General features: G+C 36.9%; 1 protein-coding gene across 1 annotated transcript in view; it reads right to left on the bottom strand.

Moving 5' to 3' along the window:
- Positions 1–5,281: 5,281 nt before the first annotated feature.
- SLC6A15 (solute carrier family 6 member 15) overlaps positions 5,282–27,161 on the bottom strand; it is a 46,704-nt gene continuing 24,824 nt past the window's right edge. The window contains exons 6-12 of the mRNA XM_062202048.1: positions 19,251–19,361; positions 15,437–15,678; positions 15,138–15,330; positions 13,430–13,622; positions 9,954–10,113; positions 6,932–7,094; positions 5,282–6,472 (exon numbers count right to left, since the gene is read on the bottom strand). Coding sequence (XP_062058032.1) covers positions 6,101–6,472; positions 6,932–7,094; positions 9,954–10,113; positions 13,430–13,622; positions 15,138–15,330; positions 15,437–15,678; positions 19,251–19,361 — 1,434 coding nt within the window. The 3' untranslated portion in view covers positions 5,282–6,100. The remainder of the gene's footprint in view (positions 6,473–6,931; positions 7,095–9,953; positions 10,114–13,429; positions 13,623–15,137; positions 15,331–15,436; positions 15,679–19,250; positions 19,362–27,161) is intronic.

Here is a 27,161-nt window from a genome sequence, read left to right as displayed (position 1 = left end):
AAAGGGAAGTAATTCTGCACAGCTGAACGTAATTGGAGGTAGTTAGCAGGCGAATGATATACCCCCAGGAGCCAGAGATCGGAAGCTCTTTCCCAAGGACCACACAGGGAATCTGTGCTGCCCTCAATGTGGGCTCCAATTCTCCTGCAGTCTCCCAGTGGGTTGCCAAGTTAGATCCTAATCTCCTGTTATTTCACCCCTTCCCCCCAGAGTCAGGTTTTTCTGCTAGGCTCAGGGCCGGTGCAGACCTGAGGTTGCCCTGCTTATGACGTATGTCCAAAATGGTGCCTGCTCTTTGTCTTGCTTGCCTTTGAGGGGTGAGCGGAGAGAGAGGAACTCGTGTCCGTATCGGTCACTTCTCTCTCTCTCTCTCTCTCTCTCTCTCTCTCTCTTCTAGTTAGCCTGGTGAACTTTTCCCCACAGAGTTTCAAGCCTTGTTCCCTCTAGTCTCCTCTTTCCGCTTGCCTGCTGGTGTCTCGGGCTATTGAGGTTTGGCTCACCTCGCGTTCCCGCGCTGGTGTGTTGATTCTGCCACTGGTGTCCCGAACTTGGGCTCCCACACTCTCCATGCAGGTCCACTGTGAATCACTAGTTCCAGAAGAGTTTCCTCTGCTGTTTCTTCCCTTACTCTTCCTTGACCCTGCAGTATCTCCACTTTTATTAACCTGTGTCTTCCCGGACTATCAGTGTGCTCCCTTCCTATTCTGCCATCTTGCCCTGGATGTGTTATTATTAAGTTGTAAAATGGGGGAGGGGGTAGCTGGCATCATGGCACAGCAGGTCAGACTACTGCTTGTGACTCCCTGCGTCTAATTTTGGAGTGTTCCTTCCAATGCTGGCTACTCTGCTTCTGATCAAGCTTCCTGGTAATGCACCTGAGAAGGTAGCAAATAATGGCCTAAGTACTTAGGCCACAACCATACAAGTGAGAGATTAGGATGGAGTCCTTGGTTCCTGGTTTCAGTGTTCCCCAGCCCTGGCTGTTGTGGCCATCTAGGGAGTCAACCAGTGGATGGAAGATCTCTGTCTCCCCTCTCTCTGTCACTCTGCTTTTCAATAAACAAATAAATCCCTTTTTTTAAAAAATGTTGGCAAGTGAACACAAACTATAAAATTACTCTCATATCATGATTTGAAATTGTGAATTATAGAAATAGTGATTTATTTCATTGAACCTAAGTCAGTGTCATTTACCAGTGGCCTCACTTAGCAAAGGAAGTGGAGACTGGACATTCTTATTTGAATGGCTAGCTGGCTTGTTGGTTGGTTGGTTGCTTGGCAGATTATATATGTTGACAGTGTGTTATTTCACATAGAAATCAAAAAAATTGTTATGATTAAATCTGATAAGAATGTTTCTAAAAAAATGAATTAAACTGACTCCGCCCAAAAATGTATTAAGAAAATGCCTAGCAAATCACATTTTATATGATTTGTTAAGCAGACATTGGGCCATCTCAGAGTAGCTGTCATCATTGTTTAGTTCTATTAGCTATTGATGTGACCCACTTCAAATCTTCCCATACTATGCCTTTTACTATTTGTTCAATTTAAAACAAAGCTTTACAAAGAAGGAGGGGGAAAAGGCATAGTCTTAACAAGACAGAGTGGTCTAGGAGTGATGAGTATACAGCAGATATCTTCATCTATGGATTCTCTTGACCAGATCAATAATGGGGGTAAATGAGAGGTCAGATGAATGTTAGACTTCTATGCTTGAAAATCTGAAGGTTACTCAATATTCTCAGGTCAGGTACTCTGGGCAATCACAGGTTTTTGTTTGTTTGTTTGTTTGTTTTATAAAACATTCCTTTAAAGGATACTGAAAGTTCTTTTCCTGAGAAAATTCTTTCCTCAGAAATACAAATATCAATCTCTTCTAAATATCCTTTATCTTTTTAATTTTGCAAGTGAATATGCCCTGCAAAGGCAATTAATAGGGCAAAATAGCAGCTGGGATATCACCATTCATCTATGAGACATGAGTTATTTACATGGCACTACATGGTACTGCACAGATATTGCTTATGTTTCTTGCTGATCAAATAAATCAAGTGGTTTTTGTGTTGATGGCAGTGATAGTAGTGGTGTTGTCTGTGTGTTCTGATGGTGGTCTAGGAATGACTGAGTCTAAAGCATTATTAGAACCCACAGGACACTGAACTTAAGGAGAGGATAATGTACCAGTCCCATTTTTATTTTCCCCTCCACATCACAGGTAATTTAAACAAGATTTAAGTAAAAATGAATATCATGGTAACCTTAAAATCAATCAATTTTGGAAGTAGGCATCTGGGACACAAATAACAAATGGTACATTCCACTTTAGTTCCAAGTTATTCTGTAAAAAATTATACACTCAGGAATAGATAGGTTTTGGGGATTGTTATTTTAATATTTCCATAGATTTCTAGTGTTTTATAGATTTTCCTTTTACTTCGAAAATTTATGGATCAAAAAATTCACAATTAAATTTATACAAAACTCTATGTAATTGCTATAACTGATATTGATTTTATTCATAGTCACTCAACACAGATATGGTGTTCAGGTACCATGATGACCACATAATAAGCTCAAAGGAGAAACCATTTTGCTTTTCAAAGGATTTTTATTAATAATTACAACTCCTATCCACCAAAGTAATTTCCTCCTCCATTAACATAATTGTAGTACCTCCATCCTTCATTTTCATTATTTTGAGCAGAAATCAATAAGGATCAATATTCTGCTTGTCACTCTTTTTATTTTCACTACAATCAAATTCATAACCAAGACTGAACTGCCTATGATGCCACCATCCCATATGAGTGCCAGTTTGAGAACCAGCTGCTGTACTTCCAATCCAGTTCCCTGTGCTAATGTACCTGGGAAAGTAGTGGAAGATGGCCCAAGAGCTTGCACCCCTGCACCCACATGGGAGACCCAGAAGAAGCTCGGGGCTCCTGGCTTCAGCCTGGCCTGCTCTAGCTGTTACAGCCATTTGGGGAGTGAACCAGGGCATGGAAGAGGTCTTTCTCTCTCTCTCCTTCTCTCTCTTTCTCTCTCTCTTAAAAAAAGATTTTATTTATTTATTTGAGAGGTAGAGTTACAGACAGTGAGAGGGAGAAACAGAGAGAAAGGTCCTCCGTCCATTGGTTCACTCCCCAATGGCCACAATGGTCGGACCTGCGCCGATCCAAAGCCAGGAGCCAGGTGCTTCTTCCCAGTCTCCCATGTGGGTGCGGGTGCCCAAGGACTTGGGCCATCTTCCACTGCCCTCCCCAGCCACAGCAGAAAGCTGGATTGGAAGAGAAGCAGCCAGGACTAAAACTGGCACCCATATGGGATGCTGGCTCCACAGGTGGAGGATTAACCTACTGCGCCACAGGGTCAGCCCCTCTCTCACTCTCTCTATTCCTCTCTCTGCTCCATGATCTTCAAATAAATGAAAGAATCCTTTTTAAAAAGCTACAAACTTGAAGTTAGGTAGGATACATAACTCTAGATCTAACATAAAGCACAAAGACTGTAGTCAATAATATTGGGTTGTATAATGAAAATTTGCTAAGAAACAGGATATTTTCAAGTCTACTTACCGCATTCAGAAGTAATTATGGAAGGTGATAGTTTAATTTGCTTAATTGTGACATCAGTATTCTCTCTCATATATATATATATATATATATATATATATATATATATGTCAAATATATGTACAGGTTTTTTAAAAAACATCCACCAAGGAGAGGGCTGGTGCCATTTGGCAGTGTGTGGTCACATTATGGTAAAGGCTGGCAGGTTAAGTATGTAGATAGTACCTAACTTCAGGATGGTGTGTGCATGATACACCTTCAGTAGAAACCAGTCTCTTATTTGAATTTGGATCCTTTCTTAAGCTACTAATATGAAGTCTGATACTCTCTGGTGATGCTGAGTGGCTCCCTGTCAGCCCCATGATCACAAGGGCAAACAACCTCTACGCTATAGTGTGCTGTTGCCAAGCTACATTGTTCAATAGATTAGGTGAACTCACTGCATTTTCATGATATGCTGTTTTTAACTTAGGATGAATTTAGCTGCATGTAATACCACAGTTAAGTTTAGGAGCATCTGTATTTGCCTTATATTTTTTTACTACTGAGGTAGATTATAAAAGAAAGGATTTCTTCACCACAAAAATAAATAAAATTTATATTAATTCAACTTTTGTAGTAATGAGGCAGATATATATGCTAAGATGAAACTCTCCAGAATAAATTATCCACTGAAATAAATAAGATGCATAAGACAAAATACAGAAGGATGTCACTTATATGTTTGTAATAAAAATACACAGACCATCTCCAGAAGAATATACAAGAATCTGATAATAGCAGTTGCCTTCAAGGATATCTGATGGGCAGCTAGGAGAAATGTTGGATGAGCACATTGACTTCCTGGTGATTTGTTATAATTTTTGAGTTCTGATAATATAAACACATTGTGTTACAGAACACAATGTTTAAAATTATGTAAAACATGATTTTCATAAATATATTTAAAAACCTAAAACATGTAGTCACCTATAGAATTCATATTTTAAATGCTTAATGTAGTCTGCTATCATATGTGTGCACTACAGAAAGACTATTTAGCCAAATTAATCATGGATATTTTGTGTGTGCTACCTCCCCTATTTTGGTGCTGTTTTCATTGTTATTTTATAAATGCAGCTGACATGGTGATAGGCCACTTACAAATAAAAGACTTTTAACTAAATGGCATTCAGTGGGATACCTCTGCTTTATCTAATGTTATAAATGCAAGAATTTCATAAAATCATAATTTTTTAAACTTCAGAGACAATACTGATACAGCAAACACTCAACTATACACACAGTTTCTTGAGAGACTTCAAGTATTTCTTCAAGCATTGTGAAACTATAGTGGAACACCATGTAACAATGATACTCAGCTTTCCCTTTGTCTCTAAAGTGGTGGTAGTTCTATTAATGAATGTATTAATCCTACATGGAATGTGTTCGTTAGTTATTATGAAAGACTTAAGTGCCGACTGAAATGCAAGATAATCCAGGTCATGTGATAAAAGGAAAATCAATGTGGAAAACAAACATCATTTTTTTAATGTTGTTTATTTGTAGATTAAAAGGTAATGCCATACAATTTTAACAATCACTTAAAAAAGGATTTATATTTGCATAAAACAGAAGCAAAACAGAAATATATGAAATAAAATGCCATCTTGCTTCAAGTTTTCAAATCAGTACTTAGAGTACTAATATACATCTATGTACATTGCAAGTATATTATATAAATATACTCTGATTAATCTTGAAACCACAATAAATATCAAGTAGGATTTTAGGCACACGGCATAAGAAAAATGCAGAATCTGCATAATTCTTGAGAGTGCTGAGTGACTCACTCTTGGATCACTTTCATACATATATTTTACACAGAATGTACAACCATCACTCACATGATCTTCAGTCACCTATGAATCTAACCTTTCATCCCAGCATTAGTGCCTTCTTTTTCTTTGCTACTATTGCTCTATGCAGCTATTACATAAGAAAATATTTTGCAGCTTTCTTCAACTAATCGCCTAAAAAGGTATCAATGCTACCAAAATAAGTACAGCCTATCTACACAATAGATTCATGGACATGTGCTGAGAGGCACCAACTGACAGAACTGCTCATTGTAATACTGGGATTTGTCCTGAAGGTAAACTTATACATTTGAAGGTATACCATTTTTGAATTGCCAATATTACTAAGTCCAGAAATTATCAGAAACTGAGGTAACACCTGTTTTTGTTTTTGTTTTTTTTTAAATAGAAATACTTGAAAAGACACCAAAAGTACCTTAAAGAATCCCGACAAACGTGGACCTCACTCATTGTAAGCTTTGTTTTAATCCTGTCTGCACAAATGTAAACCAAAGAATCCAAAGGAATGCTCTAGCTGAACTGACATACACTGTTAGGAGTAGAGATCACAGCCATGGAACACCTGAGATCGCCCTCTGATAAGTGAAGCCTAGTGCTTCCCTTAAGTAGAGCCAATGTTCATTGATAGAAATGAACCAGATAAAACCTGCTGATTTTTCTCCCTAGCTACAAATCAGATTCTGGCATATCTGGCATATCCGCCATCAAGTACCCTATTCCATACCGCCCATTGGGAGCTGTATCCAGAGTTGGTGATCCACTCTGCTTTCGATAAATATTTTTACCAAAATTTGGGGATGACATCTCGCTTGGTATCTTTCCATGAATGAGGCTGGCGTCATCTCCCTCTAGGTTTACAGGCTCTTTCAGGGCCCTTCCTCTCTTATAGGTCACAGATGCTAAATTACCAGAACTATCATCTATGAGGTTGCAGCGACGAACAATGAAGACTACTGGGACAGGGAGTATTGCGAGGATTATCAGAGAGATACAGACAGCCATTCCCCACATTGGGTAGCTCAGAAATTCTTCAGATGCCTGTAGGAGCCAAAAAATAATAATTAGCAACCCATTTTTTGCATATAATAGAAATTCACTTCAATGTTTACTTATTTTATGTAATTATGTTTACATGACTCATGAATATATTTAAGCAGATATTTTTAAATGGCATGCCATTTAATAAATTTACTTAGCAATATGTTTCTGGAGATTTGATTAATATGTTTTCTAAAGTCAAAGACCAAATAATTGCAAGTTCATAATGTTAATGAATCAGTTTTGGTAGGACAAAATTAGGGTTCACCATGTGATAAATTCATAATGTATTCAAAACACAGACGTTTAGAACATAAAACATGTATCTCAAGATTCTCACATAAAAGCAACATCTTTCAATAAACATCAAAAATGCTGTGAAGAAAACAAAAGGCAAAAACCTCTAAGCTAGCAGTTTTGTCCACCTTTTAATATCTAACCTCTGATTTTTTATTTTACCTTATCTTCAATCCATGCATTATAGCCAGGAGGACTTAATCCCATATTCACAATGCTAGCTATTAGCAATGATACTAGCATTAGAGGAGAAATATATTTCCACATATAGTAGTAGTATTTGCTTGGAGCAAAGCCCAGCATATCTTTTAGGTCCTCCATAAACCTAAGTAAGAATAAAGTATTTAATTATTTATTCAGTTAATTTTTCTATATTTTAAAATGTGCATTAAATCAGTGTTATGACACACTACATTGAATCAAAAATTAATATTAGAAGATGACTTATAAATTAAGAAATACATAACATAAAGTGAAACTAGTTACATATAATTTTTATTTAGTGAAAGTCCAATTAAGCCAATCATTTAAAAGACTCTTCCTACCGAAAACTTCCTGTCCTATAAGCACACTGTTTGAAGTATATTAAAATTATTTGTATTTTTTATTGTAATAATAACTTAATATCATCAGATACCCCTAATCAGGGTTTATAGTTTCTTAACTCACTTCCTTTTACAGTCTGTTTGAATTGAAAGAAGATCCACAATTTGAAACTAACTGACATATCGGTAAAGCCATTAGTAACCTCCAGGCTTCCCTGCCAACTCTTTTTTATTTCTACATCATTTTGAAGTATTGTTTATAATTTATTTTGCTGTGTGATTTTTTTTTTGGTAGGGATATTATTCTGCTCCTGTATTTTTCTTAATATCTCATAAGACTTAATCATACTTAAGTAAAAGAGAATTCTCCTGCGTATTTAGGAGGGAGGGATAAGCATGTCCTCTCTATTTCTGCAAAGCAACCAAAGACTGGCCTCCTATTGGACCAACTCTGCTCTCTTCCTCATATTTATCTGGTGTTATGGATCATTTCTTTTTAGCACTGAATAATATCCCACGGCTCGGGTATACGTATGAATGCTCTTCAGAATTTTATGGGAAATTGCATATTATGAAAATACTGTGCCAGGATTTCAAAAACTATTTGCACCAAAATAAACATATTTTAAAGTTTGTTTTCCATGAGTTTTTGAAATTTCCTCATACTATTTTATTTATCCAAGGAGATCTTGATTGTTTCCCAGTTTTGGTAATTACGAATAAAGCTACGTGAATGTGTTTTCAACTCATGTTGATCGAAAAGGAGTGACTGCTAGATCATTCAGTAAACCTGTGTGTTGTTTGGGTAGAAACTGTCTACTAAAGGGGCTGTGCTGTTCCGTTCTAGTCAGCAATATATCAGAATTCTTGTTCCTCATCTTTATCAGCATTTTGTGTTGTCAAATTTCTCAATGGGAATCCTAATATGCATGTAGCTATATCTTGTTTTAATTTTCATTTCCTTGATGATATATGGTATTATGAATAATCTTTCCATATGCTTATTTGCCAACCACAAAGAGGTTTTTTTTTTCATTCTACTGGCTTTTAATTTATGAAGTTATCTTGGTGATTATTATATATTTTTCTACCATTTTAATTTACTTAGTTGAAAGGAAGACAGAAAAAGACAAAAAGAAATCTCACATCCACTGACTCACTTCCCAAATGCCCACAATAGCTAGCGCTGCTACCCTGAGTGCACATTATTAGCAGGAATTTGTAACCAGGAGTAGAGCAGGACTTGAATCCCGGCACACCAATACAGGATGCAGGAATCTCAACTGGCATCTCAGGCTTAAGACTTACTCTATGCCAGACATCAATTAATACTATTGCTATATAATACATGACTGTTAAATGTTCTTTCTTGACCTAGAACTACTTAGAATAATAAAAAATATATTCTCTAAGCTTGTTACAGAGACCATTGAATGCTAATATTATTCTCTGTGTTGCTTATGATGGCTCTTGTCTTCACTCATGGTGCATTTATTCCTACTCTTAACACAGGCTATAATAAGATTGATGATGTTATTGTCTTTCAGCCCATATATATGTGAATTAAACCATTACTTTTTTATTTTTTTATTTTTTATTTTTATTTTTTATTTTTGACAGGCAGAGTGGACAGTGAGAGAGAGAGAGAGAGAAAGGTCTTCCTTTTGCTGTTGGTTCACCCTCCAATGGTCGCCGCAGCTGGCGCGCTGCGGCCGGCACACCACACTGATCCGAAGGCAGGAGCCAGGTGCTTATCCTGGTCTCCCATGGGGTGCAGGGCCTAAGCACTTGGGCCATCCTCCACTGCACTCCCTGGCCACAGCAGAGAGCTGGCCTGGAAGAGGGGCAACCGGGACAGAATCCGGTGCCCTGACCGGGACTTAAACCATTACTTTTAAAAAACACTAGCCATCCTTCAGTTATCTTTTTTTCTAGATTACTGTGATGCTTTCTTTAATATCAAATACATATTTTGACCTAGGCAGGTATATAACTGGATATTTAGGCATATAGTGAATTCAAGTAATGTCTCCATGTAAATATGGAGCTACTGTGTAGCATACACATACACACATACATGTGCACACATACACACTTACCAATCAGTAGACATCATGTCCCCAAATTCCTACTACATAAAGCATGATGGCATACACATTCTTCTCATCAAACAGACCAGTAAAATGATTAGAACACAGGATTTAGTGTTAAGCATAAATGGCTGTGCATCTCAGTTCTATCTATCCAGTTGTGTGATAGTCAGCAAACTTGGTTACTGTCTAAGCCTTATTTTCCTTATTTGTAAAATGTAGATACAATAATAACTCAAAAGAACTTTAGATTTTTACAAATTAACCAATACTTACTAGATCTTGAAAGTTACTCTTTGATAACCAGATTTAAGCCTAAGCTCCAGAATTCTGCACAATGCTACAGTCTACATGATTCTATCTGCCCATTTAATATGCAAATATACTTTACTAAAATTGTCGAAAGAGCAAAGGGCCTGTAGGATATTTGATTTTGCAAACGATTCTCCTCTCAATTCATTTTCCTCCTCTTCTAATTTAAATAGATACTGATAATTGGTGTTTTCAAAACAGAGTATAAAATAAATGCATAAAAGCAAAAATACTTACTTATCTATGCCATAAACAAAGCTTACAGCAATATTCTCCAAGATGACTACAATTAGCAGAGGCAGTGTAGCAGAATAATCATCAAACATTGTAACAAAGTAATTTCCAGAGCGTTGCACAAATATGAGGCCAATACAGAATGCCAGAAGGCAGCAGATAACTGGACGAAAGGAACAAATAAAAAAATTAGCCCCTATTCAGAGTCAAATATTTTGAACTTCATTGTGAATTTTTTTAAAACAGCCTTTTTTTGATTTTCAAATAGTTTTAAATTTACAAAACAAAAAATGTTAGTACAAAATTATTATAGTCAAACTTTTATTAAAACTTTTATATTGAATCAGTTACATAAATAGGCAACAGATACTATGAATATACTATGGGCTGCAACATATTTTGAGTTAAATTGCCTGAGATTAGCCCCAGCTTTAGTATTAATTCACTGTAGGACAATACTTCATCTCTGAGACTGTAGAAACACATTTCCAAAGCACAAATAATAAATTGGGCAAAACTGACAGAAAAATTTTAGAAGTATTAATTTCCATACCTTACCCCTATGATGAATAGGAAAGTAACTTTTCCAGTCATCAAGTATCCATAGTTCCTTTTTACCTTTAAATATTATGCTATCGTGTTGATATTCATACAGCATTTTTAAATTAACAATGAGACCATGTGGCTTATAATAACTTTATGAAGCCCACGTTTTTATCTTCATCTTACCTGAACAGATATCTTTATCTGACTTGAACAGATTAGTTTGGAAACTAATTATAACAGCATTGAGACATTGATTATCAAAGCAAGAAGCAATAACTAAGAAGATTCATCTAAAAGGAATTTCTGAAGTAATATTTAAGGAACAAATGTATAAACTCTGATCAGCTACCATTAAATTAGAAAGAGAGGTTTTCAGAATCTACACATGATTCCTATATTTTGAATTCTTTCTACTCTCATGCTCCTTAGCATGAAAAGACGAGTGCATTCTCTTTCTCAACCACTTGTTAACAGAAGTGAGTGACTGCAGTACAGGAGAGAACAAAGATCCAGGGATTCGATCCCATGAGGGTTACCTAATAATATCAGGAAGTATGCATTAATTAACCCCATTACCTCTCCATCTTAAGTAGTGTACTGGAGCTATGAGTTACACCACATGAAAATGACTATCATTTGTAAACAAACAGTGTAGGAAAGGAAATAACACTTCACTTGGAGTCTACGGCATCATATTGATTGCAAATGTTTGTCAGAGTATCTAGGACATTTTAAGTATCTCACTTAATTTGTATACCATCCCAATTTAATTTAATTTAATTTAATTTTGTGTGTTCTTTCCATTCTACAAACGAGAGAAATTACCCTGAAGAATTTAAGTACTGTACTCAAAAACATGAGACTGGAAGTAGCAGAGCTTGGAGATGCACTCAAGTCTGTCTGACTCAATAGCATGGATCACTCTCTCTTTCCTAATTACACCCTAGTAGAACATAAATAGGAAGAAAGTGCTTCCTAGGCAGTACAGATAGTACGAGTTTGGCTGGAGATGTAAGAGTACAAGATAATGAGTAATTCGCTTACCTAAATCTTACTGAATTGTTACAAAAGAAAACCTCACCTAACAAATGTGATGAGGTTAACATTATTTCATCAAGGTCAAATATAACTTGAAATATAGGTATGAATCCAAAGGGCAGGAAATGGGGGTAAACAGTGCATTCTCCTTTGCTTTCTCCAAATAACTTTTCCAGTTGGAGTCTGCAAATATTACCATGTGTGATTTTTCTCTCCATACTGTTACCTTTTTCCTTAATTTTGCAAGCTCTTTATTATGGGGGGATGGATTGAATATAGGGGGATAATTATGCAGAGATGACTTTTTTGTAGCCAGCATATAAGCCAGGCTATTAATATTCAGAAGAAACTGCTTTCTGGGGAAAAATAAAGATGTTTCTTGTTTTTGTTCAGCCAAGTTGAATATTTATATATATATATATATATATATATACACAAAAAAAAAACAAATTGCTGACATTAAATTGTTTTAATACACACATGCAAACTTAGCAGAACAAGTTTTAAAGATATATATCTTAGAACTATTTGCATATAAATCATTGCTATATCTACCAGGGCTAAAATAAAAAACCTTGACAGAGCTTGTGAACCATTGCCTAGGGCTTAATATCACCTATGCATCTTTTTATTCAATCTTATTTTACATCACTCAAGTCTTGTTCCTGTACTTCTGGTCTGGCTCACTTCCCTACTGCTCTCTTTATCTTAATTGATTATGTCCATTAAAACTACACTCTGACCCATGCTTAGGCCCTTCTACTTCCCAATTCAATTCTCTGACAGTTCCATCATATATTTGGGTAACTGAATCTCTTTTGAATTCTTACAACGTGAAATCTCCATAATGTTCTCTGTCAGTCTATAATATTACATGATACAAGTCTTATCTACTCAACCTAATTCTAATTTCAATAGTACTATTTTTGAAAAGGAGACCCTTTCATATCTCTGTGTCTCTTACCATTGCTATTATTTCCTTCAAATGCAAGGAAGATGCAGTACAGATGTAGTATTTCAATAACATGTGCAGACTACTGGACATATTAACAACCATCCAAACTGACAAGATGTTTCATTTTCTTCCTTCTTAAAGACATTAACTATTAGTAAACCACAATTGCTAGTATATATGAACACAAGCTTCAGGATTCTTACTTCAACAATGAACTTTTTTGGATAAAGATAATTGGATCAGAATTGATTCATTTTCTGAAGATTTATTTATTTATTTATTTATTTGAAATACAGATTGATGGTGAGAGAGGGAGGAAGGATGAGAGAAAGAGATCAAGAGAGAGAGAATCTTCCATCTACTGGATCATTCCCTAGATGGCTACAATACCCAGGTCTTGGCCAGGCAAAATTCAGGAGCAAGGAACTCCATTCTGGTCTCCCACATAGGTGGCAGGACCCAGGTATTTTGGCTATCTTCTGCTGCCTTTTCAGGCACATTAGCCCAAAGATTGATTAGAAACAGAGCAGCCAGGACTTGAGCCAGCTCTCTAATATAGGATGCTAGTGTCCAAAAGCAGCATGCCACAATGCTGGCCCCCCAAACTGTTCTATTTAATTACTTGACTTGTATGTAAGATTATACATAAATATTCTATGGCTTTATTTTTGGGTCAATAATTCATTATAGTGGCATTAATTACCAGTACTAGTACTACTGTAGTGAAATAATAAATAATAATAAAGTAATAATTAAATATAATATCCAATAAATATATAATGTATACATTATATAAATGTAATAATAAATATTAATAAACATAAGTAGACATCAATAAAGTCTAAAACATAACACTTTTCTGTTTCTATCTGGAAACTCTCACCAAGAACAGAATTATCTCTATCAGTTCAGTACAGAGTTAAGTACACTACAAACTTACCAGTAAGAATTTCCTTCCTCACTTTGAAGGTGTCCACAATAGGGGTGATGATCCCTTCAATGGTTCCAAACATGCTGCCAAGCCCTAGGTTCACCAGCATGAGGAAAAACATCACCGACCAGAAGGGAGATGCTGGGAAGTGCGTCATTGCTTCTGTGAAGGCAATAAAAGCCAAGCCAGTCCCCTGAACAGCCTGTAAGGCATACAAATGGCAGTATTAGAACATGGCAATATTAAGCCGTGGCTCTGTATATCAATGACAACAGCGAGGGCAATCCGCAAACGATGGCCAGAGGCTACTGGAGATAAACATGCCAACATCTGCCTTTGACCTGTTACACCACATATTCTCTTTCTCAGAACCCAGATTTACTCAGACCAAGCAGATCCAAATAATGAAAGTCTTCTCATAAATACCAGAGTACACAAACAAAAAACAAGCATAATGCAAAAAAGTCCATGTGAAATGAAATTAAAGTATTAGAGACTTAATACTTTATGGTTCTGTTAACATTTATGAACGTAAGTAGTGATTTATTATCACAGATACATAACTGTAAATATATAAATATATATACATATACAATGATTTCTGACCAATATATTAAAATAGAAAATATTTATTTTTTACCATTCCTCAAAGTAGATTAATCAACTGGTATAAAAAAGACTATGAATGATAAAATTGTTTTGATAAAAATGTGAATGCAAAGCAAAAAGATGTGAATAGAATAACTGGATTATAAAGTCACTGCTCAATGTTTAAAAAAATTACATCTTCATTGTTTCTATTTCTCCTCTTGCCACTACTCTGCCAAAAAGTCCAAGTTGACATGCTGGTGTTCATAATTCAAGAGACATAGTGAATTTCCAGTTAATATCAGTAACAAAGTGGATAAAAGTAAAACTCTCCAACCAGGCAGAGTGGAATGTGATTCCTAGAAAATATTAACTTGAGATGATTTGTGTATATATAAATGCCAGAGATATAGAATTCTGAAATAATAACTTACTTCTCCTAAGTGACCATCTAACAAAACTCCAAGTGGATTGTGTTATCTCATAAATAAAATAGACCAGAATTAATTTTTAAAACTTTGAAGAATAAATTGATATTTAGTTAACTGTTCCCTTAAGGTAAATTAGGTTTTTATATTAATGATGGCTTCACTCATGATTTTTTGTACATGACTGTTTTAATGTTCTATTTTTTATTTATTTTCATTTACTTGAAAGAGAGAGAAAGAGAAAGATCTTCCATTCTGTGGCTCACTCCCCAAATTCCTGCCACAGCCAGCACTGGGCCAGGCACAAGCCAGGGCCAAGAAACTCCATACAGGTCTCCCAACTGTGGCAAGGGCACAAGTACTTGAGCCATCACCCGCTGCCACCACAGTGTGTGCATTAGCAAGAAGCTGGATCAGAGGTGGAGGCAGGACTCCAACCTAGGCACTCCAGGAAGGATGCAGCCAATCTGAATGGTGGCTTAACCTGCTGTGCCACAAAGTCCTGCCCTGAAATTGCTTTTAAAATAAAGCACATCTGGATTATATAGGACATCACATTCACTGAGATGAAGAACAAATTTTTGAAATGGCATAATCATTCCTAGGCATTTGAAAGGCCATTTTCATGAAAGCAGCCTGCTAGATAATGCAGATCGTAACTGAATGATAATCATTTTATTGCTCAAACGTGGACTACTAACTTGATTGAGCTCATCTTCAATTTGGCAGGAATTGAGACGAAGAGCAGGAAACTCTTCTTCCGTCACTTTTTGAATGATGTCATAAACCAAATGATAATCTTCTGCAGTCACGGCTGAAAGGTTGATGTGATGGGGAATAATATCCTCACTGATGTTTCCCATTTTCAAAAATTTGACAATCATTTCGGAATTTCTGAAAAATAGAAAAAGAAACCATACATATGAGCTCCCAGGGCCCTTTGATGTATAATTTGTGTGTAATTGTAGCATCAAAAGCTCATGGAAGTAAAGATCCATACTGTGCGATGCATTTCTCATTGACAACGTTTGCTTTGAACCCCAGAACTGCAAACACCACCAGCGTTGCCAGGACAGAGGTGAAGAAGTTGATGAAAGACACCAGGACAGCATCAAAGTGGCAGTTGTTGTCTCTCTTGTTGTAGCTGGAAAACGCAATGACACCACCAAATCCCAGACCCAAGGCAAAGAACACCTGGGCAGCAGCTTCCCTCCAAACCTTGGGCTCCAGCATTATTTCAAGCTGTTTAAAAGCAAACATAGCAGAGATCAGCCACAAAATTAGACTTCAGAATAATTAACTTGTATGGAATTTGTCTGTTGGATAAATAATGGTAAAATAACATTTATGTACCCACAAGTCACTTAAATCTGGGAGATGACCTGTTTTTATGCAGACATAACTTATTTTTAGGATTTCTTTAGGAGAGAAATAAAGAAGAATAAGAAAAACTATCAAGCCCATATGTGGGGATTTTAATTACATGAAGATTTTCTACTTATGTAGGAATTTTTTTTTTTTTTTGGAAAAGAAGACACACACACACACACACAGTTATTTCCCATTACATCTTCGTAATAACCCTTAAATAATTAATACTCCAAGTTTTGTGTTTTCTCATGGAAATCTTACAGTTGTAAGCAGCAGATAATAATCATGAACTCTGTACAGTAGAACTGTGTGTACTTTCCATGTTCATACGTGTGTTAGACATTCATTCAATGGATTCCTGAAAACCATTTCATTAAAAAATAGTAGAAATTCAACTATGTCATCAACATTTGCCCTTTCAGATCAAAAGTCCTAATGTTCTAAATCTGTGCAGAACACGTATTTCAAAAAACTGTGTTTATTACTTCTATAATTATTACTGTATGTAATCAAAACTTCTGATGGAACAATTAGTACTAGCTATAAATTATGTAGACTTCAATATCAAGTAAGTTAGGTTTTGGTAATATGTGGTATTGGCTGAATTGGAATACTATCTCTTTTTGCCACTGCAATGAAATAGTCTTTATTGGGAACAACATAAAACTTGGTTAAGAGCATGAGTTTCCCAAAGAGTTTAAGATCCTGACTGTGAATTCAATAATTTTAAAGTAGTGCATTCAAGGAAAAGTGAAATGTCTCTTCTAGGTTGCATCTTTCTCAACAGAAAGATGAGAGCCACAGTAGTGTGTGTTTGTTAATTGATAACATATGTGAACTATAGTGATGGACACACTGATAAGTACTGTACATAGTTCATCTCTTAATATTCACAGAAATCCATAGAGCAGTTGCCACTATCATCTGAATCAGGAAACAGTCAAGTAACCTAGCACAGGTTACACAGTAGTTTGGGTGTAGAGGTGAAATATAAACACAGGTCAATTCTGAAATCCATGCCCTCTCAAATATTAGTATGCATTGCTTAAATTAATTTTAATATTCTTACTGAAAATTTTTAAAGGTGTTCATGAAAAATAATCATTCTTTATAATTTTTTCATAATCAACTAAGGTATTACATACCAGACCATTAATTGTCTTTCTCAATTTTGCCCACTAGATGGCAGAAAATACCTATTTACTAATGCATTCCAACTACTTCCAATTTCTGAAAAATCCATATACCATTTCTGGAGTATTTTATGTGGTTGAATACTTTCTTCCACACACATAGTAATATAAACTAATAAAGAATTTACAGCTATTTACCATTCTTACAGAAACTGTCTCATCCTACTGTGACCTTTATAAAGCATCTTAACAACGAAAAGCAAGCTGCAGAAGGAATTAACATTTTAATAACGATCACTAGTCCAAGTAAAAATAATACTAATTTGTGCTGCACTTTTAAATACTAAGGCAATGTAAAGTATTACATAGAAGCATTAAAGTTGTGAAAGATATACATGTCCCAAATCAAAGAGAACTGTTTCCCAAGTAATTGCCAACATGGAGATATATTCTAGAGATTCTCACCGAAGTTGGTTATTTTAAACTCAGAAAGCATTTTTGCTTGATATTATAAATATAAGTATTTTTGATAATTAAGTATGGCCCATTTGAAGCAGATCTCATTTCTAACATGACCAGAATTCATGAATTTTAACTCGTGTTCACTAAGGAGAAGTACCAGCAACTCTGTGAAATAGATCCTTTGAACTGGTCGAGAAAACCAGACGCCACTGTCAGCACTTTTGCTGCTACAGAATGAACACCAACTCAGAACCAGACACGCAAAGAATACAGCGTCTTTTACACAGTATCAAGGCAGCTGCTCTGAGTGACAAAGAATTCCAGAGAAGCGAATCCCTCCTGCCCAAACACTACAGCATGATGCTGGCTACCACTCCTTCTTTAGATAACTTCCCATTTTGATATTAGTTTTTAAATTATCTTTATATACTTGTACCTTTATGTTAGCCAAGACAATGTTAGTAGCAAACTAACAGGGAGGTACAACTTCATTGTGTTGAATAAAACAAATACACCCCAAAATTTATTTTTGTTTCCTGTCAAATCAAAGTAATAGGGTATGACAGAAATCAAGTTATGATTAACCAGGTTCAATGCGTCCAGCATTGAGTTCAGCTCCATTAAGTTGAATGACAGAGTGTAAGTTCTATGAAGCTTAACGAGAATTTTCCTGAGATGTTCATGCATTGATAAAAGTTACAGAATGCCCCAAACTGACCACTATAAAGTTTACCCCAGGAAGACACACAACCCAAAACAAAACAGAAACAAGAAAATACTGATTTTTCTCTGAGACAGAATTTTACCATGAAGTTCTTAACATGAGTCCATGGACTTTAGGTAATCTGTCATTCTCCTGAGACACTACACAGATTAATAGGTTCATTCTTTTTTTTTCTGGTAAAAGGATTCCTATTTTCATTTTTTTATATTTTTTATTAAAGTTTTATTTAATGAATATAAATTTCCAAAGTACAGCTTATGGGTTACAATGGCTTCCCCCTCCCAAAACTTCCCTCCCACCCACAACCCTCCCCTTTCCGGCTCCCTCTCCCCTTCCAATCACATCATGATTCATTTTCAATTCTCTTTATATACAAAAGATCAGTTTAGTATATATTAGGTAACGATTTCAACAGTTTGCCCCCATATAGCAACACAAAGTGAAAAAAAAAATACTGTTGGAGTACTAGTTATAGCATTAAATAAGAGTATACAGCACATTAAAGGCAGAGATCCTACATAATATTTTTTTAAAAATTAATTAATTTTCTATGCCATTTCCAATTAAACACCAGGTTTTTTTTTTCATTTCCAATTATCTTTATATACAGAAGATCGATTCAGTATATAATTAGTAAAGATCTCATCAGTTTGTACCCACGCAGAAACACAAAGTGTAAAAATAGTGTTTCAGTACTAGTTATAGCATCACTGCACATTAGACAACACATTAAGGATTCCTATTTTCATTTTTGCAAAGGGGTCCACGAAAAGGTTAAGAATCACTGAAACAGAGATGGGAGAGTAAATGAAGACTGAAAATTCTTAAAACACATCAGTGTAACCACTGGAGGTTAATTTACAAATGCGGATTTTTGAAGTTTAAATATTGATAGTCTTACTCCAGAACCAAAATGGGACACTAAAAATTGAAGACAAACAGATGTAATTATAAATGCTATATAAAAGTTCTGGATTTTACAGGCTGGTTAACATAACAACTACATTTAAGTCTAATGTGCATATGTTTGAACAATTAGCCCTTAACTGTAACTGTGAGAACATTTTAACAATTCCCAAAATGTTTTCATGACTGTAAATGTTAAATAGAAATATGGCACATACCTTGGGTGTGAACATATGACGGATGCCATCAATGGAACCATTTAAAAGAAGTGCTCTGATTAAGAAGCATATAAGTACTACATAAGGAAACAGAGAACTAAAATACATAATCTGCAAGGAAAGGAAAGTAGAAACAGGTGAACACACTAACAAGTACATTTCTTTTCAGTAGTTGATTAAATATGTTCTATTCCATATTTTAACAGTTACTGTTTTTAATATTATTATTAAAAACTTGTAAAGCCATCTTAAGAGAATAGCTAATTTGCCTTGATTGCTTTATGTAAGACTATTAATTTTACAAATTTTTAAGGATTTATTTTATTTATCTGAAAGTCAGAGTTGGAGGGAGGGAGGGAGTAAGGGAGAGAGAGAGAGAGAGAGAAAAAAAACCTTCCATCTGCTGGTTCACTCGCTAGAAAGCTGCAACGGCCAGGGATTAGCCAGGCCAAAGCCAGGAGCCAGGAGCTTCATCTGGGTATCCCATGTGGGTAGGTGGTGCGTATGCACTTGGGCCATCCTCCGCTGCTATTCCCAGGCCACTAGCAGGGAGCTGGATCAGAAGTGGAGCAGCAGGGACTCCGACTAGTGCCCATACGGTATCACAGGCATCACAGGTAGCAGCTTTACCCACTACACCACAATGCTGGCCCCCAGATGAAAAAATTTTTAAAGTCTGCAATTAATCTACTTTGAACTAATCCATAGGTGTAGTGAAGCATGAATAGTGTCTATTCCTTAAAGTTCATAAAACAAGCAATACTTAAGAGAGAAATGAACAGGTTCTAACTCCCTAACAAATCCTACTTTTATCATTTTATTTTATTTATTTATTTATTTTTTTTTTTTGACAGGCAGAGTGGACAGTGAGAGAGAGAAGGGTCTTCCTTTTACCGTTGGTTCACCCTCCAATGGCCGCTGCAGCCGGTGTGCTGCGGCTGGCGCACAGCGCTGATCCGAAGCCAGGAGCCAGGTGCTTCTCCTGGTCTCCCATGCGGGTGCAGGGCCCTCTACTGCACTCCCTGGCCACAGCAGAGAGCTGGACTGGAAGAAGGGCGACCGGGACTAGAACCCGGTGTGCTGGCACCATAGGCAGAGGGTTAGCCTATTGAGCCGCAGCACTGGCCTATTTTTTGCTTATTTTTTAATTTGAAAGGAGACAGAGACAGATGGAGATCTACCCACTCATTTACTCCCCAAATGTCCTGAATAATCAGGACTGGGCCAGGCCACAGCCAGGAGCTGGGAACTCAATCTGGGTGTCCCTGTGGATGGCAGGGATACGTCTGCCTTCATCTGCTGCCTCCCAAGGTGCACATTTTTTTTTTTTTTTTTTTTGACAGGCAGAGTGGACAGTGAGAGAGAGACAGAGAGAAAGGTCTTCCTTTGCCGTTGGTTCACCCTCCAATGGCCGCCGCGGTAGGCGCGCTGCGGCCGGCGCACCGCGCTGATCCGATGGCAGGAGCCAGGTGCTTTTCCTGGTCTCCCATGGGGTGCAGGGCCCAAGGACCTGGGCCATCCTCCACTGCACTCCCTGGCCACAGCAGAGAGCTGGCCTGGAAGAGGGGCAACCGGGACAGGATCGGTGCCCCGACCGGGACTAGAACCCGGTGTGCCGGCGCCGCAAGGCGGAGGATTAGCCTGTTGAGCCACGGCGCCGGCTCCAAGGTGCACATTTTAAGAAAACTGGATTGGAAGCAGAGAAACCTGTACTCAAATCAGGCACTGACTATTGAATGAGGGTGTCCCAACTAATGTCCTAATGTAAGCCTAGAGCCCACTTCACTTATATTATCTTAATTAGCAAAAACACAAGCCATTTTTTTAAACGAAGTTTCATTACAATTCTTCAAAGCTTTCCAAAGTACAGAATAGTCCCAATGCTAAGTCTGCTTAAGATCTGAACAATTAATCATGTAATGCTTTACCTTCTACTTCACCTCTTTTTTTTTTTTCTCCCCAGTAACTTTCTAATCACTGAAAAGGAACTTTCCTTTTCATACCATTCACTGACTCCCAGACAAATTTTTTCAGGTCCAGAAATGAACTTTTGAATTTCCCCAAAGTTGTTCCCACCTATGTCCATTTCAGAAAATGGACCCCACCATTCATCTGATTGCTAAATCAAACATCTACAAGTAACAGATAATGTTCTCCTGGGGCAAGAATAAGCCTAATGGGCAGCTGAATTTAACATTCCTAGCTCTGGCTCCTGATTCCAGCTTCCAGCTAATGCATACCCTGGGACGCAGGAGGGATAGCTCAATTCAGCTCCTGCTACCTCCATGGAAGCTTGAATTGAGGACCCAGGTCCCAGCTGTGGCCCCAGCCCCAGACCTTGCCATATTTGGGGAATCAACCAGCAGTTGAAAAGCCTCTCTAATAATTAAAAATAAATAAATAACCTCTCCTAACTGGGTTTCCATACTACTACTAAGGTTATATCATACCCTGCTTAAAACACTCCAGGAGTGTCTTAATACCATTGGAATAAGATGCTAATTCCTTCCTCTGACCTGCAGAGCCTTAACCAGAGTGCCTGCCTAAATGTCCTCCAAATCACCCCACCCCCACCCCACCCCGGTTCCTTGCTGATCTCCAGCCCTTCAAGCTCTAGCTATCTTGTGAGGATGCCTAGCCCAGTCAGCCTTGGGGGCAGAGAAAGGATGGGTCCTCTCATCTCCCTCTTCTGTACGTGATTCTCATCTTCGTCGTCATCTCCCGAAGGTTCTCACTGACCATCCAATACAAGGCTATACTTTTTTCCATCCTGTTTTCTCCACTGCCTCTGATCCCCACCCACCCCAGCAACCTTCAGTGATATCACCTTGATTTTGCTTGTTTTAACATCACTTAGCACTGTTGGAATTATTTATATTTATTAGTCCCCTACACTGGAAAACAAGACAGTTTATTTTCATCTGCTTGAAAGGCAAAGCAAGAGAGAGAGAGAGAGAGAAGAGAAACATACATGAAGAAAGAGAGAGACAGAAAGAGATCTTCCATCTGCTGGTTCAGTCCCCTAACGTGCACACAGCCTTCACTGGCTCAGGAGTCTGCAAATCCATCCAGGTCTCTCACAAGGGTGGCAGGGAACCAAGAACTTAAGCCATCACCTGCTGCTTTCCAGGATGTTTTAGCAGGAACCAGGATCAGAAGCCAAGGATCCAAGACCTGAACCAGCACTCCAATAAGGGATGCTAATGTCCCAAGTGGGGACCTAACCCACTGTGCCACTACACCAGCCCAACATTTAGCATTCTTTAAATTTGTGAGGTACTTTTATCTCACTTGAATTACAGCTCTCTTATTTTATGATTCTCCTTTGCAAATATTAAAGCTTCAAGGCAGATGATGTGTCTGTCCTCACAGTTTTCACTCTAGTGGCAGAAGAAGGCAAACAATAAGCGAATTCATAAAATAATTTTAGACAGCAAATCATAAAATAAGCGATGGTAAGGAGAAAGTGTTTGGGGTGTATATAAGTTGGATTCAGTCTACTTTAAGCTGATTCTTTTGGTATGCTAAAATTAAAGACATACGATTAAGTCCAAAGAACTTATATTTAAAAACAACACGGAAAGTGGGCATTTAGCTCAACAGTTAGATGCCCATATACCACATCCAGAGTACGTGGGTTTGATGCCCAGATCCAGCTCCTAACACCAGCTTCTTGCTGATGCAAGTGGGAGGCAGCAGTGATAACCCACTTGGGAGATCCGTGTTGCATTCCTGGTGCCTGGCTTCTGCCTGGCTATTGCAGGCATTGGGAGTGAATCAGAGAATATGTGTGCTCTTCAGATGTCTGTCTCTCTGCCTGTCAAGTAAATTAAAATTTAAAAAATAAATGTCTCCATAAAGTGCCAACTTAAGACAATAGGGTACTTCAAAATATTTGTGGAATATGTATATTAAGTTTTAATTCCATTTGCCACGAATTTTTAAAAAGTACCCTCATACATCCTTTTAAATCTGGGCATTTAATGTTTGGATATTTTGTATTTTCATCTGGTCATAGAAGAATGAAATTGAAGTTGTGATCTTAATTCCATTCACATGTTTAAAATTGTGACTGGTTTTTCTCCATATTATGTGCTTGGAATGTTTCTGCCCTTCCTTATAAAGCTAAATTAGAGTCTTATCACAGAATCCACATCAGTGTATTTAAGAACTCATATGCTTGTTGAATTTATAAGCCAGAGTTGAAATAAGGCTGATTATATAATTAGTATATAGTTTTAAAATACTACATAATTAAATTTCTTTTAGAAAATGAGTTCTTAAAAAAAATTTAACTTCCCATAAATCCTCTCTCAATACACAATGTTTTAGAGTGTGCCAAGAATAATATGACACAGTCTTGCCATCATGGAATTCATAGTTTAATGAGTGAGATGGATAATTACAATTTAAGTCAGTAATAGAAGCACGTAGAAAGTACATAATAGCATAGAGGCAGCCATTTAAATTGTCCTGGATTTGAAAGATTTCACATAGGAGGTAACATTTGAACTAGAGTTTGATGGTTGAAGAGTTGTTTGCTAGAAATTTGAGAGAGAACATTTTAGGCAAGCACGAAAGAGAGCCTATGCAAAATTCAGACTGCTGAGTACTCATGTGAGTTTTACATATAGTTTGTGCAGCTTGTGGGAGATGAAGCATGAAATGCCAGTTGATTGCAGATGCTGAAGGATCTGTGGGCAGTGATAGGCAAACAGTAGAACATTCAAAGATGTGTATCTTTTCAGTAACACCATCAGATCTTTGGAAAGATCACTGTGGAAGTAGAGTAGATGATGGATATCTGGGATGCATGGGAGAAATGACAGAGATAGTCAGAAGGCAAGATACAAGAGGAAACTATTGTCATGGAAACAGGTGACAGATCACCAAGAATGGAAACAAGGGAACAGATGTGAGATTCCTGTGGTAGAATCAGCTGGACTTGGCAAGAAGTTGGTTGTAGGACATGGGGAAAAGAACATGTTAAGAATGTGTTGGAGTTGTTCTGCTTGGAAAAATGTAAGTACAAGATGAATCTTTTCTTCTCTTCATGCTTAATTTGAAATTATAGAGAGTATAAAAATAAAATTATGAAGCAAAACATACATGTAAACTTTGAAGGTATTATTTTAATTGGAAAAGCATAATCAACCTCTCCAGAATATAAATATGTAGCCTTCATTTTCACTTGAAAAATAAGTGAGATTAGTGATATTTTAGGACACCTGTCAGTACATTTGATTTCTGTTGAAAAACAAAACAGACAAGGCATTGTGCAAATCATAAAGCTAGTTGCTATATTTCCAGAATTAGATCAGTGACTGAGATATAATAAGTATTTAATAAATATTTGTTAAATAAATAACTTCATGAATGCATAGCCATTATATTGTCCAAGAAATACACATTTTTAGAATGGGAAAATAAATATGAAACACATTCCTTTGTATGATGTTTAAGTCCCATTGGCTTTTGAGAAATAAAACACGTTTGAAAAATACATTGGGTGTGGCATTGTGGTGTACCAGGTAAAGCCATCACCTGCAAAGCCAGCATCCCATATGGGCACTAGTTCACATCCTAGCTGCTCCACTTCTAATCCACCTCCCTGCTAATACACCTGAGAAAGCAGCAGAGAATGGCCCAAGTGCTGGTGTCCCTGCAACCATGTGGGAGACCTGGAGGAAGCTCCTGGCTGCTGGCTTTGTTGTAGTCATCTGGGGATTGAAACTGTGGATGGAAGACCTCTCTCTCTATCTCTGTCTCTCTACATCTGTCTCTCTCTACAGCGCGGTGCGCCGGCCGCAGCGCACTACCGCGGCGGCCATTAGAGGGTGAACCAACGGCAAAGGAAGACCTTTCTCTCTGTCTCTCTCTCTCTCTCACTGTCCACTCTGCCTGTCAAAAATAAAATATATATATATATATATATAAATTAAAAAAAGAAAGAAAAATAGATTAAGCAGAGAGATTAATTATTAATCAACTAAATGCTATGTATTTTCATTTTAATGAATTATTTAAAAATAGAAAATATAATTCCTTATTTTTCTTACAAATTAAAATGTTTATTATAAAAATACCTGCAAAAAAAGACTCAATCTTTTAGAAATTTTATAGCCTACATTTTGCTCTGTTATTTAGCAGTTGCTTAATTCTGGCCAATTATTTATTCTTCCTAAGCTTGTCAGCTTCGCTGTAAAATGAGTATAAAAACATGTAAACCATCTGGCCAGTAGAAATGTATGTGATGTACTTAGCATAGTGGTAATAATAACAGCAGAGTAGTACAAGTTGAACATCCCTTAAGCAAAATACTTGGAACACAAAGTGTTTTGGATTTCAGATTTTTTTTTGGAATTGGAATATGTGCAGAAAAATTATATTTTGGTAGATGGTCCTAAGTGTACAAACAAAATTCACCTATGTTTCCTATACACTTTATATGATAGTCTAAATGTAATTTTAGACAATATTCTTAGATTTATTTATTTATTTGAAAGGCAGAGTGACAAGAGAGGAAAAGACAGAAATTCCATCCACTGGTCCATTCCCCAAATGGCCACAATGACCAGGGCTGGGTCAGACCAAAGACAGGAGCCAGGAACTCCATCTGGGTCTCCCATGTGGAAAACAGGGGCCCAAGTACTATATAGAATTTCTACCAGGAGGGTAAATATAAAATTAGCTATGATTTGCCACTCAAACAAATCATCAAATATTCTAATTAAATTAGAAAGTATCAGAAAGCAAAGAATAATACAGAGGTCTTTCATGAAAGAGTCTATCAGTTGGTAGCAACAAATATGAAAGTGAGAAACATTGTGATATTTAAATTGAAGAACATGGCTCTAGATTCAGATAGACCTATATTTCACTCCAAGTATTAGGACTTACTAGTCTTGAAATTTTTGTGAAGTTACCTGATTTCTCAAGCCTGTTTTTTTTTTTTTTTTAATCTGTAAAACAAATCTGAAAGTAGCAATTGCTTCTTAGTGTTATTTTAGAATTAAATGTGATAGGGGCCAATGTTGTGGCACAGCAGGTCACCCCAGCTGTTGCACTACCAATACAGTTCCCTGCTAAAGCCCTTGGGAAAGCAATGGAAGTGCTTGGGCCTCTTCCACCCAGGTGCCAGACCTGGATGGGATTCTAGGCTTCTGGCTTCAGCCTGGCCCAGTCCCAGCCAGTGTGGCCATTTGGGGAGTGAACCAGAGGGTGGAAGAGCTCTCTCTCTTAATCTCTGTCTCCCTCTCTTTCTGTAACTCTACCTGTCAAATAACCCCAAATAAATCATTTTAAAAAAAAAGAATTAAATGAGATAAAATATATAAAGTATGTATCACAGTGTATGGTGCAAAATAATAAGTATTAAATATCAGCCTGTAATTGTTCTTGCTATAATCATCGTCAGAAACATATCTACCTCTATCATTTATTAATATAACTATTACTACCATTCTCATGCCTACTACTATATGTATGTAGGTAGAGACTTAGCCTGAAAAATATAGGATCAGAGCTATGCTTTGGCTAGAAAAATAGTAGAGACGGACTGTTAAGGGGCAGAGACAGAGAGAAAAGTCAACAATAAATTCTTGTTATGGTTCAACTAACAGACATAAAGACCTCAAAAGCAACAGCAGTGATAATGGAGGAAAAAGGCAATATGAAAGCAAATTAGTGAATAGCAAGCACTTTCCTAATGCATCCTTCAAAGCATAATAAATCAGTGTAGGTAGGAATCACCTCACATCTTTTTCAATGGCAGCCTTTTTACATCTTCAGTGTGCCATGCTGGCATGCTCTTGAGTCTTTTACATTCCTCCAGATTCTTTGTTAGGATTGTCATAACTACCTAAGGATGTTCAGAGCTTTAAGAAATACTCAACACTACACTATTTTAGA

Source organism: Lepus europaeus, chromosome 10 (genome assembly GCF_033115175.1).
Source record: "Lepus europaeus isolate LE1 chromosome 10, mLepTim1.pri, whole genome shotgun sequence".
In the NCBI taxonomy this organism is placed as follows: domain Eukaryota; kingdom Metazoa; phylum Chordata; class Mammalia; order Lagomorpha; family Leporidae; genus Lepus; species Lepus europaeus.
The sequence above is the reverse complement of the archived record's forward strand: the minus strand, read 5'-3'. Positions and strand labels throughout refer to the sequence as shown.